The sequence below is a fragment of the Thalassophryne amazonica genome, chromosome 18 (genome assembly GCF_902500255.1).
Source record: "Thalassophryne amazonica chromosome 18, fThaAma1.1, whole genome shotgun sequence".
In the NCBI taxonomy this organism is placed as follows: domain Eukaryota; kingdom Metazoa; phylum Chordata; class Actinopteri; order Batrachoidiformes; family Batrachoididae; genus Thalassophryne; species Thalassophryne amazonica.
In genome coordinates, this window is record NC_047120.1 from 70,739,093 (window position 1) to 70,751,748 (window position 12,656).

Genomic DNA, 12,656 nt, shown 5'->3' on the forward strand with positions numbered 1-12,656 from the left:
CAGTGCATGTTGGCCTTTGCCAGGGCTGCCCTTTGTCACCGGTTCTGTTCATTATTTTTATGGACAGAATTTCTAGGCGCAGCCAGGGTGTAGAGGGGGTCTGGTTTGGGAACCACAGAATCTCGTCTCTGCTGTTTGCGGACGATGTGGTTCTGTTGGCTTCGTCAAATCAGGACCTTCAGCGTGCACTGGGGCGGTTTGCAGCCGAGTGTGAAGCGTCCGGGATGAAAATCAGCACCTCCAAATCCGAGGCCATGGTTCTCGACTGGAAAAAGGTGCTTTGTCCTCTTCAGGTCGGTGGAGTGTCCTTGCCTCAAGTGGAGGCGTTTAAGTATCTCGGGGTCTTGCTCACGAGTGAGGGACGGATGGAGCGTGAGATCAATAGATGGATCGGTGCAGAGTCTGCAGTGATGCGGTGGCTGTATCAGACCGTCGTAGTGAAGAGAGAGCTGAGTAGGGGGGCAAAGCTCTCGATTTACCGATTGATCTACGTGCCGATCCTCACCTATGGTCATGAGATTTGGCTCATGACCGAAAGAACGAGATCGTGCGTACAAGTGGCCGAGATGAGTTTCCTCCACAGGGTAGCAGGGTGGCTGGGCACTCCCTTAGAGATAGGGTGAGGAGGTCGGAGTCGAGTCGCTGCTCCTCCACGTCGAAAGGAGTCAGTTGAGGTGGCTCGGGCATCTTTTCCGGATGCCCCCTGGACGCCTCGCTGGTGAGGTGTTCCGGGCACGTCCCAATGGGGAGGCCCCAGGGAAGACCCAGGACAGGCTGGAGGGACTACATCTCTCGGCTGGCTTGGGAATGCCTTGGGGTTCCCCCGGAGGAGCTGGGGGAGGTGTGTGTGGATCGGGAGGTCTGGGCAGCTTTGCTTGAGCTGCTGCCCCCGCGAACCGACTGGATAAAGCGGAAGAAAATGGATGGCTGGATGGATGGATGGGTGAAGAGAATCCATCTCAGATGTGCTGCTGTGGTCTGAAATGACGCATGCACAGATGCAAAAGCCGGACAGATTTTTAGGGGTGGACCGTCCGGGTGCCGGACTGTAGCTACACACTGCCCCTAGTGGTTGGATTGTGTCTAACTGTAATTCATATGTTTAAATGCAGAGGACAAGTTTTGTTGTTCGTATGTATGTATGTGCAATGTCATTAAAGTTTCTATTCTATTCAAATATTTTTGGGGGGTGTAGGGTGAATAAGACTCACCCTGTCTCTGTCTGTGATTCGACGCCTCCTCAACTATTTGGATTCATTGGAACTTTACAGAAATATGAAGACATGCATGAAGGGCAATAACTGGCATCCAAGGGGAGATGACGATTATTTGTAAGTTACATGGCCAGAAGTTGAACAGTTGCTTAAATCAGGTGTTGAGAAGTCATAGGGTCTAAATCCTCTGCACGGTACAGTATTTCCTTAAATTGTTTGTCACATGACCACTTGATCTGATTTTTTTTTTTTTTTTTTTAACTTTAGAGATGTTCGTGGTCGGATTCAGGCCATCATTGCAGAGTCGTTTGGACTGGACCCGACTCTTATGTACCTCACCAAACCCACCTTCTTCTCCAGAATCAACAGCTCTGAAGCCAAGATGCAACATGACGAGTACTGGCATCCACACGTGGACAAGGTAGGTAGCATGATGTCACACCCGGTCCACGTGCTGCTCTGTTTTAGTTTTGACTGTAATTTGACAGTTTAGATTTTTCTGCAGAAAATGCTAGAAGAGGTGATTATTTATTTTTAGTTAGTTTTAAGTTTGTTTGCTTTTTATAAAGTTTTTTTTTTTTTCTTTCTGATGAGGCAGTTTTATTGTGAAAGGACCAGTATCCTCCCATTTTCAAATGAAAGCTTTTGTCCAACAGGTTGAATATTTGTTTCTTCATTGACAAACAAAAAGTTACACCACAGAACTTGTATTTCTATTTTAGTGCATGATTTTTGATCTCACTCAAATCCGTCACCGGAGAATTTAGTCTGCTGTAGCTAATTAAAGCCTGTATCTCACGGAGCAGCGAATGCTGACAAACGTAGCAACTTTTGGGTTTTGTCAGGGTTCGTAAAAGGCTGCAAAACCGTTTGCAAACAGTATTTCTTGTCGCAAATAACTTTGAACATATTCAATATTTCTTAGTGAATTATTTTTTCCGTAAACGTTTGTAAAACAGTTTTAAGCGTTTTGTAAATTGCTGTAACACATGTCGCTAAAGTTCGTTTTTGTTCGTAGCCCAAACAGTGTGGCTTTTCTTCCTCTTTTTTCTTTCTCTTCTGCAGCAGCAGCCAGACAAAGCAATTCTGTTTCAAGGGCAGCAAAAAGTTACTGCATTCATCAGAATTTGCCGCTCTTTGACATACTAGCCTAACGGTAATTCCTTGAGTTGACCAAACTACAAAATGTAAACATTCATGCGTATGGTTAATCTTTTTAATATTTATTGTATTCATGAAGCTGCAGTAGATTTGCAATCTTTCTCAACACAGAAGTGTTTCTTTCTTTTGTAAATTTACCAAACACGTGATGTTCTCTTCCGAGGCCGCTTTGTTAATGTACATGTTCTACTGGCTTGGGATCAATGAGAGATTTAAAGCTACAGTATGTAGGATTTAGTGTCCTCTAGTGGTGAGGTTGCAGATTGTGTCATGGTCATCATTTTGTTTCCCTTCAGGTTTTAGTCTTTTTGGCGATGGAAATTCATGCTCTCATGTGTTCTTTTTTCAATAACTAATATGCAAGATCCTCTGTTTCTCAAAAATGTGGGTTCTCAAACTTGTTAGCCTGCGCTAACAGCCTTTAGATGTGTACAGGGGAGCAGCCACTGATTCAATTAATTACTTTTTTTCTTCCGGATGCGCTGTGTTCCATTTACCTCTGAAATTGTAAGTTTCAACGGGGAATGACGTCACACCTTGAGGTGAATGCCTTCCATTTCCCACACAGTTGGAAAATAAGCCACCTGCCTCCAAGATTTTGGCTTACAGAGTGCTACAAAAACAATTTTCCTACCACCAAAGTCTTTATGGAAGAGAACAGATGGCGTACAAGTTACATTAGCATTTTAACTTACTAGACGGTCGTTGTTAACAACAGCTAAATGCTTAGCCAATATTACCGCCAGTAGCCGATAACACCTTACAGTATTTCATGGATAAAAAATACTGCAGCAGCATGTCCACAGACAGTAGTAGGACAGACGTTTGTGCACGGTTTATTAAATTGGACACACAAAAAAAGACCAGCGATTGTGAATTCTGAGTGCGTGGAGTTCGTACAAGCTGACAGGAAGAAATTCTGATTTGAGAAGGTGTTCCTGGAGGGGTGGAACCTGGAAATTCTAACCTTTGAGTACAAAGGGAACGCATCATAAATATGTCCCTTTTGGGCCACTGTATCAACATGGCGGCCTGTTCCCATATAACGGCCTCATTCTACACTCCTGAAAACACAGATTCTTTCTTTTTGGTGATTACACACTAAAGATCAAATGGTTAAAAAAAATGCTGTATTCTATTTCTGTTCATAAACGGTCCTAAATCGTGCATGCTGCAGCTTTTTGAGTGTCAGACAGGTGACCTCACAGACAGCCTTGTTTGTGTCGTTTGTTGGGAAGCTGTTGTCCGTCTCCAGACTTGTTTTGGTTTTTTGCCACCTCCTCCTCCTCCTGCTGGCCCTCGACAGCTGGGACAAATGTGCACTAAACGGAGCCGCTCTCTTGTCCTGCTTCTGTCTCTGCAGCCATTTGGAACTTAATTGGCTAACCCGATTCTCGTTTAAATGCAAATGGCCTCTAATATCTTTGTAGATGGATTTTGATCTCCACCAGCCAATAAGGTGTGTGTGTGTGCGTGCGTGGTGTTGTTGTTGTTGTTGTTTTTTTTTTTTTTTTTTTTTTTTAATCTAATTTAGAGTACTGATTATTAATTTACTGACATATTGACATTGAATGGTAGGTTGAGAGAATAATGTCCTATTGCTTACAAACTGACCCCCGGAGCAGATTGACTGAAGCAGCTGAACACGTTTGGAGGCCTGACTGAGGTTCTGATCTTCTGTAATTTGGGACGATGGATCCCGTTCTTCCTCTGCTCTGATTTTCTGCACTCACCTGATCAGCGAAACGACTCAAGCTGTTTTTGGATCTTCATGATTTTATCTTACTTTTCCCATCTCGCTCTCTCCCAGGTGACTTACGGTTCTTTTGACTACACCTCCCTCCTCTACCTGTCTGACTACGGCTCTGACTTCACTGGAGGAAGATTTATCTTCATGGACCAGAATGGAAACCGGACAGTGGAACCCCGGGCGGGTAAGCAACCCTTTCCATTCTGAAGAAGAAATCTGTTTTTAAAGTGTTGTATTTTATTCATAACTGTAAGTTCTGCGTGTCAGGAAGAATTCCCTACTTATGTCAAACCTTTGTATCTTAAAACTCAAGAACGAGGTGAGAACAAAACTCAGACGCTCACCAACAATATTTTAATCTGAAGGTGAATTGATCAGGAGTAGATCAAAGAACAGAGACTAAGTATAAAAATATGATGAAATAGACTTTGAAAACACAAGTTTTCCCTTCAAGAATTCTGGTTGACATCCAGGGCCCGAGGCGGTTTTGGGGTCTGCTGGATGTTATGGCTGGTGTTGGCTTCCAGACATAACTTGACTCACATCAGTGCTGATTCTGCCTGGGGTTGTTGTGAAGTTCTTATTAAATTTGTTTTAACTATTTGCCTGCTGTTTAAGAATTTAAGCACAGTGGCACAGTTGTTAAATCTCTGATCTCACAGCAAGAAAGTTATCAGTTCAACAGTCAGTCCAACAACGGTTGGGTTGTTTGGCACGTGCATGAAGAGTACTCTTTAAGGCCTCGGGGTGCACGTGTGCAGGGGTGCCGAAATGGGGAGAATAAGGAGAAGGATTCTAGGGGCCCAGAGAAGCCCTTAATACAGTTATAATACTGAAGTGATATGGGGGGTGGCCCAGTAAGATTTCTTTTCATGGGGCCCAAAATCCCTAGCGGTGCCCCTGCACACATACTCTGCGTAAGCTACACAGACATGAATGAATCGATGGATAACTCTGCGGTAAATGTCCGTAACTTACCCAAAGAATGGTGGACAAAGACCCTGAAACATGTCCCAGATGTGACGGTAAGATCTTTCTGGTCGGTAACCTGCTTCACACTATAATGTCGCGATCTTGGAATAACGCTGTGCTCCCCCAACCTGATAGCAGAAGCACGCGCATTCGGTTTGTACCATCGGCCTCTTGCACCAGCGCCCAGTTCCCTCCTTGTGTCCGTGTGGTTGTCCTCTGTGCACTTTGGTTTCCTCCCAACATCAAAACGTGTGTGTAGAAGGAATCGGATGTAAAATGCAGCTCATAAAATTGGAGCTCTGAGGTGGTTTGTGTGAGTTGGAGACAGATGATGAAGATGGTGATCACGTTCAGTGGCACTTGACCTTCTGTAAAGCAGAATATTCAAAATTTAAAGCCATCTGTTGACAAACTTGTTAAGCATCTGGTTTCATCTCTTGGGCTTAATTAATGCACCTTCTGAAATAAATGATATGCAACCACAGATTTAATTAAGATGATGCTGTTTAAACTTGTAGCTGCTCTTCTTAGGTGCTTGAAGGAATCCAGAGGTGGATTTGAAATTCTAAAATGTGTTGGAAAGCCGGCGCAATCCACAGTGCAGTGTCAGAGGGCAAAGCTTCAGCTCGTAGGAGGAGTGGGTTTGACTTTTTAGTCTTTGTAAAGTAAAAAAAAAAAATCAAACATTTGTCCTTTTTTCTTTTTTCCCCTTCTTGAGCAAAAACCAGAGAAACCTGGTTTTTCACTGAGTAACTCAAACATAGACCTGCATTTGAGTCTGGTTTAAAAAAAAAAAAAAAAAAGTGTGACATATTTTAAAAATTCATAAAAACCTGCAAATGCATCCCTCTGCATTTACAGTGTAACTCTTATTTTTTTATTTTTTTTTATTTTTCATGATACACAGATTTTAACTCAAGTCTCACTTATGTGTTCATGGAATTGGTTTTTTTTTTAATCTTAAAATAATTCATACTTACATTTAAGGTCATAATTAGGAAGGTATATTTATATCAACGTAAAGTTCGTGCTCCAATTATTAAACCGCTGGCTCAATGCTTGAAGTGGGATTATGTTGTGGCGATTTCCATCCGTCTGCCTGTCTGTCCCAAAAAGGGAATTTGAAATCAACTCCTCTCACACTTTTCGGAGGAATTTCATGAAACTTGGTACACGTCCTTGTTATAGGTTGGTAATACACATATTTTAATATCGTTTGAGTTGGGCTCATTTTACCAGTTATGGACCTTGATTAACAAAGTTGGACTCCCATCAGTTTTATGCTTGGCTACCTGCATTCAGAAATCGACTCCTCTCACATTTGTAGTATAAATTTATGGATACGCAGTACAAATCTTTGTTATAGGCTGATAATATGCACATTGTAATATTGTACAAGACGGATGCATTTTGGCAGAGTTATTGCCCTTCCTTTACAAACTGTCAATCAATCAATCAATCAATCAATCAATTTTTTTATATAGCGCCAAATCACAACAAACAGTTGCCCCAAGGTGCTTTATATTGTAAGGCAAGGCCATACAATAATTATGTAAAACCCCAACGGTCAAAACGACCCCCTGTGAGCAAGCACTTGGCTACAGTGGGAAGGAAGAATGTCAGTTTCATAAGTTGGTGCCTGCATTCTGAAATCAACTCCTAACACATTTTGGATGAATTTTGTGAAAAGTGGTACAAGTACTTGAGATACAGGGGATTAACAAAGTATGTCTTTGTCTGCCATTTTGGGAAAATACATTTTTGAACATCTTGAAAGTCCACCTGTGGTTAAAACGAGAGCACAGCACAAACACAGAATACCCCAGTTCATCACCATGAAGGTTTCTAGGTTTCAAATTGTGACCATCCGCGATGTACGAGCCATGAAAGGGAGAGAACGGGGCTGAAACAAGTAGAGACAAATACACGTCAGCGTCAAAGGGTTACGTGTACGCAGCAAGAGTGTTTATCTTTGAAATGATACTATCAGAGGTATTCGGAGGGTTGAGAAGAAGTCAGACCATCATCTGACCGAAGCTGTGGAGGAAACCAGATGGAACACTCGCCTGCAGAAAATACATTTTTCGGTCATGACCTGTTTTATTTATGCAGCACAGCATCATAAAAAGGCAGAACGGTGCACGGGGGGGGGTCTGTGTAAAGTCAGCAGGGTGCATTCGTCATAGTTTGATGTTTCTCTGAACATCACACATTCAGACTGAGCTCCATGTTGGAGACTCCTCCTGAGGCATGACCTCCGACCTCTGCCTGACACCTTTACATCTCCTCCATCATTTCTGACATCTTTTGCTGCTCTGCTTCATCTGGGCTCTTCTGATTCTTTTTTTTTTTTTTTTCCTCCTTCTGCACGTTCTTCCCTTTTATATGCTTCCTGTTGTCCATCATCTTCAATCCTCTAATCCGAACCAGCTGCCACAGTTCACTCAGTAGTAATCTCACCTGACACCTTCCTCTCCTGCCTTGTGTTGCTGTGAACAGTTCACTGTCAGCCTGTCAGAAATACTTTTTTTTCCCAAGATTCAGGTGTTCTGGGTCGTGACGCTTTAGCTGAAGGACGTGTGTCATAAAAGATGTCCACATATGGACTAAACGGCAGCACCGCAGCCTTCCAGCTGTATATCGGTGATAGTGAAAAACACCTGAGTGAAAAAAGATCAGGAAGGAAGAATAAGACGGGATAGGAGCAGACTGAGGGATGACAACTGCTCTGTCACAAGTGTCTAACGCTCAGCAGAATTTTGGGGATTAAATCTGACCTGGTTAGAATGCAGCTGAGAAACCCAACCGCTGTGCCTTCACCTGCCTCAGGGAGGACATCAGAACAGGTGGCGGTAACAGGAAAAGCACATTCTTACTGAGAATGTCTCACGCTGGGAAGGTGACTGACATCTGAAATGACTGAAATCTCATCCACTTATCTGGACCTTATAGGGAGATAATCACCGTCCTGATGCCGGTGTAATTATATCTTCAGGCAGAGCAGCAGGGCTTGGCTCTCAGAGCGAAAGTTTAAATATGTAACCACCACGGTAAGCAACAGGGGATTGAAGTAGACATTTATTTCAGGAAGAAAACAAGGAGGGAGATTTGATGAGCCGACCGACTGCCAGAGAATCCGAGCGGGGAAAACTGTCGTCTGGGACATGGCGGAAAGATAAAGTTTAGAGCGCGCTAATGGAGACGGCAGGACATCTGAAGAGTAGAGCGTATGAGTGAGAGATAGAGATGCTCTACACAGCTGAAAATGACAGATGGAAACGGAGCAACGAAAGGCCAAAGATGTAAAAGTCCATAAACGTGGAAGCTTAGACAACTGCAGCAGAGTTAGACCGTCCCAGCTGGACTGTGCCACCTTACAGACAAAGACGCCAAACTGGAGATCAGTTACTGTGCAGTGGAGGTTAGTGCACTTGTTTCCAGAAGCAGAAGGTTCCAGTTCAAGGCCACCGCTGCCCATTCTCCATGTAATGTGGAAGTTGCATTTGGAAGAACATCCGGTGTAAAACTTGTACCAAATCAACATGCAGATCCATATCAGGACTGCTGTGGTGACCCCTGTGTCGTGACCAAGATGAAAGCACACATTTCTTCTGAACCAGATCCAGACGAAATATTCCGTAATTGCATGGAATTGTTTTGAGATCTTAATGAGGATGCATCACTACTAAATTACAGGATCAGTTAATTCAGCTGCACTGTAAAACCCAAGAGTTAATTTAACTCAAACTGGTTACTGTATTTTACTTTGTAGAAGTCACCATTTTTTTGTAGTTGGTTTTTAAATTTGTTTCTTGTAGGGGAATCAGGTATAAATTACGGATATAAACAAACAGTAAACAACAATTAATGCCGAATGCACTCACATTTTATTTGAATAAAGTTCAACCAACACTTCAGGTTGAATTAACAGGAGGTTAACTTTTTCTGCTCTCATTTTCAAGATTCAATAAATTCTCAGTAAAAGTACCGTAAGTGCAACCAACCTTTCAACAGTAGGTTTACCTGCTACTTCTGTTTTTGTTTTCAGACATCGCTGGTTTGTCCTTTGCCATGCCCCATGTAATGCTATGTTTTGTTGTTGTCTGCTGGCGCATGGCGAAGACGTCGCAGACAGCCAGACTAAATCAAGTAATGTTTAACATCTTAAGTCATTATCATTATTATCATTAAGTCTAACCCCCCCCCCCCCATCCATATAAACTGTGCTGTGCTTAAATCAAATGCTTTATTTCCTAGATTCAATACAATTGATTGTTTGAAAACAACATTTGATCGATATGTCTTCCAGAAGGACAACTTGCCGAGCACAGATTGATGTAGTTGGATCATAGGAATATGAAACGATACATTAATGTAGTAGATGAATGGTTACACCTTTAATATCTAGTCTACTTGTGACCACCAGCGAGCCACGTCTGTGAAGGCTTGTGATATCACCACAAAGACTCCACAGATTGGAATGAGACTTCCTACTGTAGATTATAATTTTTAAGACCCTAAACATGTTCGAAGTTTGGCTTAGAGGTAGAAAACAAGTGCAACACTGTCCCTAACCTGAGTAAGGAGACATCGTGTCCCAAGTATCATCTTGATACATCGGCTTTGTCAAGATATCGCCTAGACTAGGCTGCAGGTTCAGCCCCCTGGTGGCTGACCTTGTCTGAGGTGGTTGTAAAGTGACCTTGTGTACAGGTTTCAGCTTGTTGCTCAGACGCTGACCACACACACACACACCCACAGTGGAGCAGTTTGTGCACCTGCTCTACAGTCACTGTTGATGTTGATCCTTTTTCTATATGTAGTTTTTGAACTGTAGTTAGATTTTCAGGTATTTCTTTGCATAATAAGGTAGATGGGCGACTGCAGAAGCCCATTCTCGGTGGCAGTTTCTACACTTTCTAGACCTCTTCACACCCTCTGCAGAGGCTTCAATCAAACAGATTAATTGGCTCATTAAGTGTGCAGCTGTGGGAGTGTCTTAATTTTTTCACGTATCAGCGTACGAGCCAGGCAAGAGTGTCGCTTTGCTGGTGTTGTTCACGGGTAGTTCGTTCTGCCAGCAAACCCCAATTATTGACTTTAGATGTCACACTTCATTAAGCATCTGCTTGGCTCTGAGCATGTGTGCCGGTCAGGTGTCTGAAGTTAAAGTCCTTATTAATTGGAAATTGGCTCTGTGTTAATAAAGTAGTCTGGAGGTGTTGCACTCAAAGGGCTCCAGTTTAGGGCTGGTGTGACAGCAAATCTCATAATTCTATGAAAGATATTCCACTTTTTTTTTTTTTAAACAGTCTGAAAGGGACATCTTGTGCAGGAGCTGTGCAGAATGTTTCTTGAGGATTTTTTTTTCCACTTGTTAATTCTTTGAAAAATATTAAACCCACCACTGCTTACTTTTACTACTACTTTTTTTTTTTACTTTTGTCAATCTGTTGCTGCTGTTGGATTGCAGTTAGTTTGTGATGTGCTACAGCAACATTTTATTCCTACCCTCTGACTCCTTTGGATGGTTCCCAACCCTTTCCACGGAGGTCAACATTTTGAAGCGGGTTGGTACAGTAGCCCAAAAGGGAAATACTTACTCCCACTTTGGCATTTTTGCAGTGCGGCCGGAAGACTGAAGTCAAAAGAAAAGTCAGTGGTTGGGCCCCTATACACCATCTACTGTTTGCTGGTACAGGCAACCAAGTTTGACGATGGGGCGAAACATTATTTTCACAGCATGAATTCCTGTCGCCAAAGAAGCAAAAAAAAAAAAAAAAAAAAACTTGGAAGGGTAAACAAACCCATGACCAGTGACAGCATACATTCTGCAACCTCACCACTAGATGATGCCAAATCCTGCACCCAGTAGCTTTAAAGATAAACACTGCTTTGTTAAAATCTTTCTGTCATATCTTTTACAGTGAACATTTGATGATGATGACACAAGAGAAGGTTTGTTTGTTCATTTATTTTATGATGCCTATCTGGGTCAGGAGCATGATTGCGGTGGACCCAGCAGCTCATCCCACGCTTCCCTGTCCTTCACCAAGTCCTTTATTTCCCAGGCATTCCCAAACCAACCTGGAGATATCATCGCCCCAGTGTGTCCTGGGTCTTCCCAGGGCATCCTCCCAGTTGGATATGTCTGGCAGACCTTAGGGAGACGACCAGCGCGGCATCCTCACCAGATACCTGAATCACCTCAACTGGCTCCTTTTGATGGAAATACACAGCGGGTCTAATCGAGCTGCTCATCCTGTCCAGGACTGTAAGCCCAGATACTCGATGGAGGAATCTTATTTCCACCGGTTGTATTGACGATCTCGTTGTTTTAGTTACTACCCAAAGCTCATCACTGTAGGTGAACATCGAGAGTCTCACCTTATGGCTCAAGACTTTTTTCACCACCATGGTCCATCACAGCGTCCAGAGGACCTCAGATGGAGCCTCAAAGAAAGTTTTATTGTGCAAATTCTGCAGAGTGTTTTGGCACTTTATTTTCGCTACAGCAGATTGTGACCTTTATGCCGCTCAGACACATTTGTCCATGCTTTCATTTTCTTTCCATTCTTTGAGTTGTCTCTATAAAACGCTGTTGTTTTTACACTAACTTAGTTGTTTGTTTTTTTTGTTGTTGTTTCAATAACACCTTCGCTAACATCCTCGGCTAATGACCTATCAGGGGGATTTACCTGTGCACACACTCACAAACACAAGCGCCACTTTTCCCAATGGCAAATGTGGAGCAAACAAACTGGGCACAACGAGATTCCAGCTTTTTATTCATATTTGCAAAATGAGACAACAGCCTTCAAAAGGTAGAGGTAACCTTTATAAGAAAACAAGACTTGGAAAACTTTAACATGTACGAGGTCTATTAGAAAAGTATCCGTCCTTATTTTTTTTTTTCAAAAACCATATGGATTTGAATCACGTGTGATTGCGTTAGACAAGCTTGAACCCTCGTGCGCATACGTGAGTTTTTCCACACCTGTCAGTTGCGTCATTCGCCTGTGAGCAGGCTTTGAGTGAGGAGTGGTCCCGCCCCCTCGGCAGATTTTCATTGTCTGGAAATGGCAGAATGATTTGGGCTTTTTTCTATCAGAATTTTTTCAGAAACTGTTAGAGACTGGCAGCTGGAAACCATTAGAAAAATTTATCTGGCTTTCGGTGAAAATTTTACGGGCTTCACAGAGAATGAGTGTTAATACAGCTTTAAGGACGCTCGGCGCGCCACGCTCCATGCCACCATCGAGAGCCACAAACCACCGGATCATTTCTAAACAGATGGCTCTATGGAGCCGGACCGTCGTGTGCCATTTCTCTGGTTATCACAAGAGCTGGACATCAACCATTTTCCGGCAGATTTCACTTTTAACGAGATTTTGTCATGGAAAGCCGAGCAGAGGCTTCGCGCGTCACGATGGATTTGCTGATGGAGCGAGACAAAGGAACACCTCCGTTTTGGTCTCACAGGACGGCTTTGAGATGGCATTCAGACAGCTGTCGGTGGTTTTTCCATCGAGTGATTATCTGAGAAATTGTGGATGTGC

The 12,656-nt window shown here is 43.0% G+C and overlaps 1 protein-coding gene across 2 annotated transcripts in view; it reads left to right on the forward strand.

The window, feature by feature from the left end:
• Nucleotides 1-12,656, forward strand: part of uts2r2 (urotensin-2 receptor 2) — a 27,359-nt gene that overhangs the window by 12,876 nt on the left and 1,827 nt on the right. The window contains exons 7-8 of one of the 2 annotated variants that reach the window (XM_034194057.1): nucleotides 1,482-1,635; nucleotides 4,186-4,309. In XM_034194057.1, coding sequence (XP_034049948.1) covers nucleotides 1,482-1,635; nucleotides 4,186-4,309 — 278 coding nt within the window. The remainder of the gene's footprint in view (nucleotides 1-1,481; nucleotides 1,636-4,185; nucleotides 4,310-12,656) is intronic. The other variant, XM_034194058.1, reaches the window with a different exon arrangement.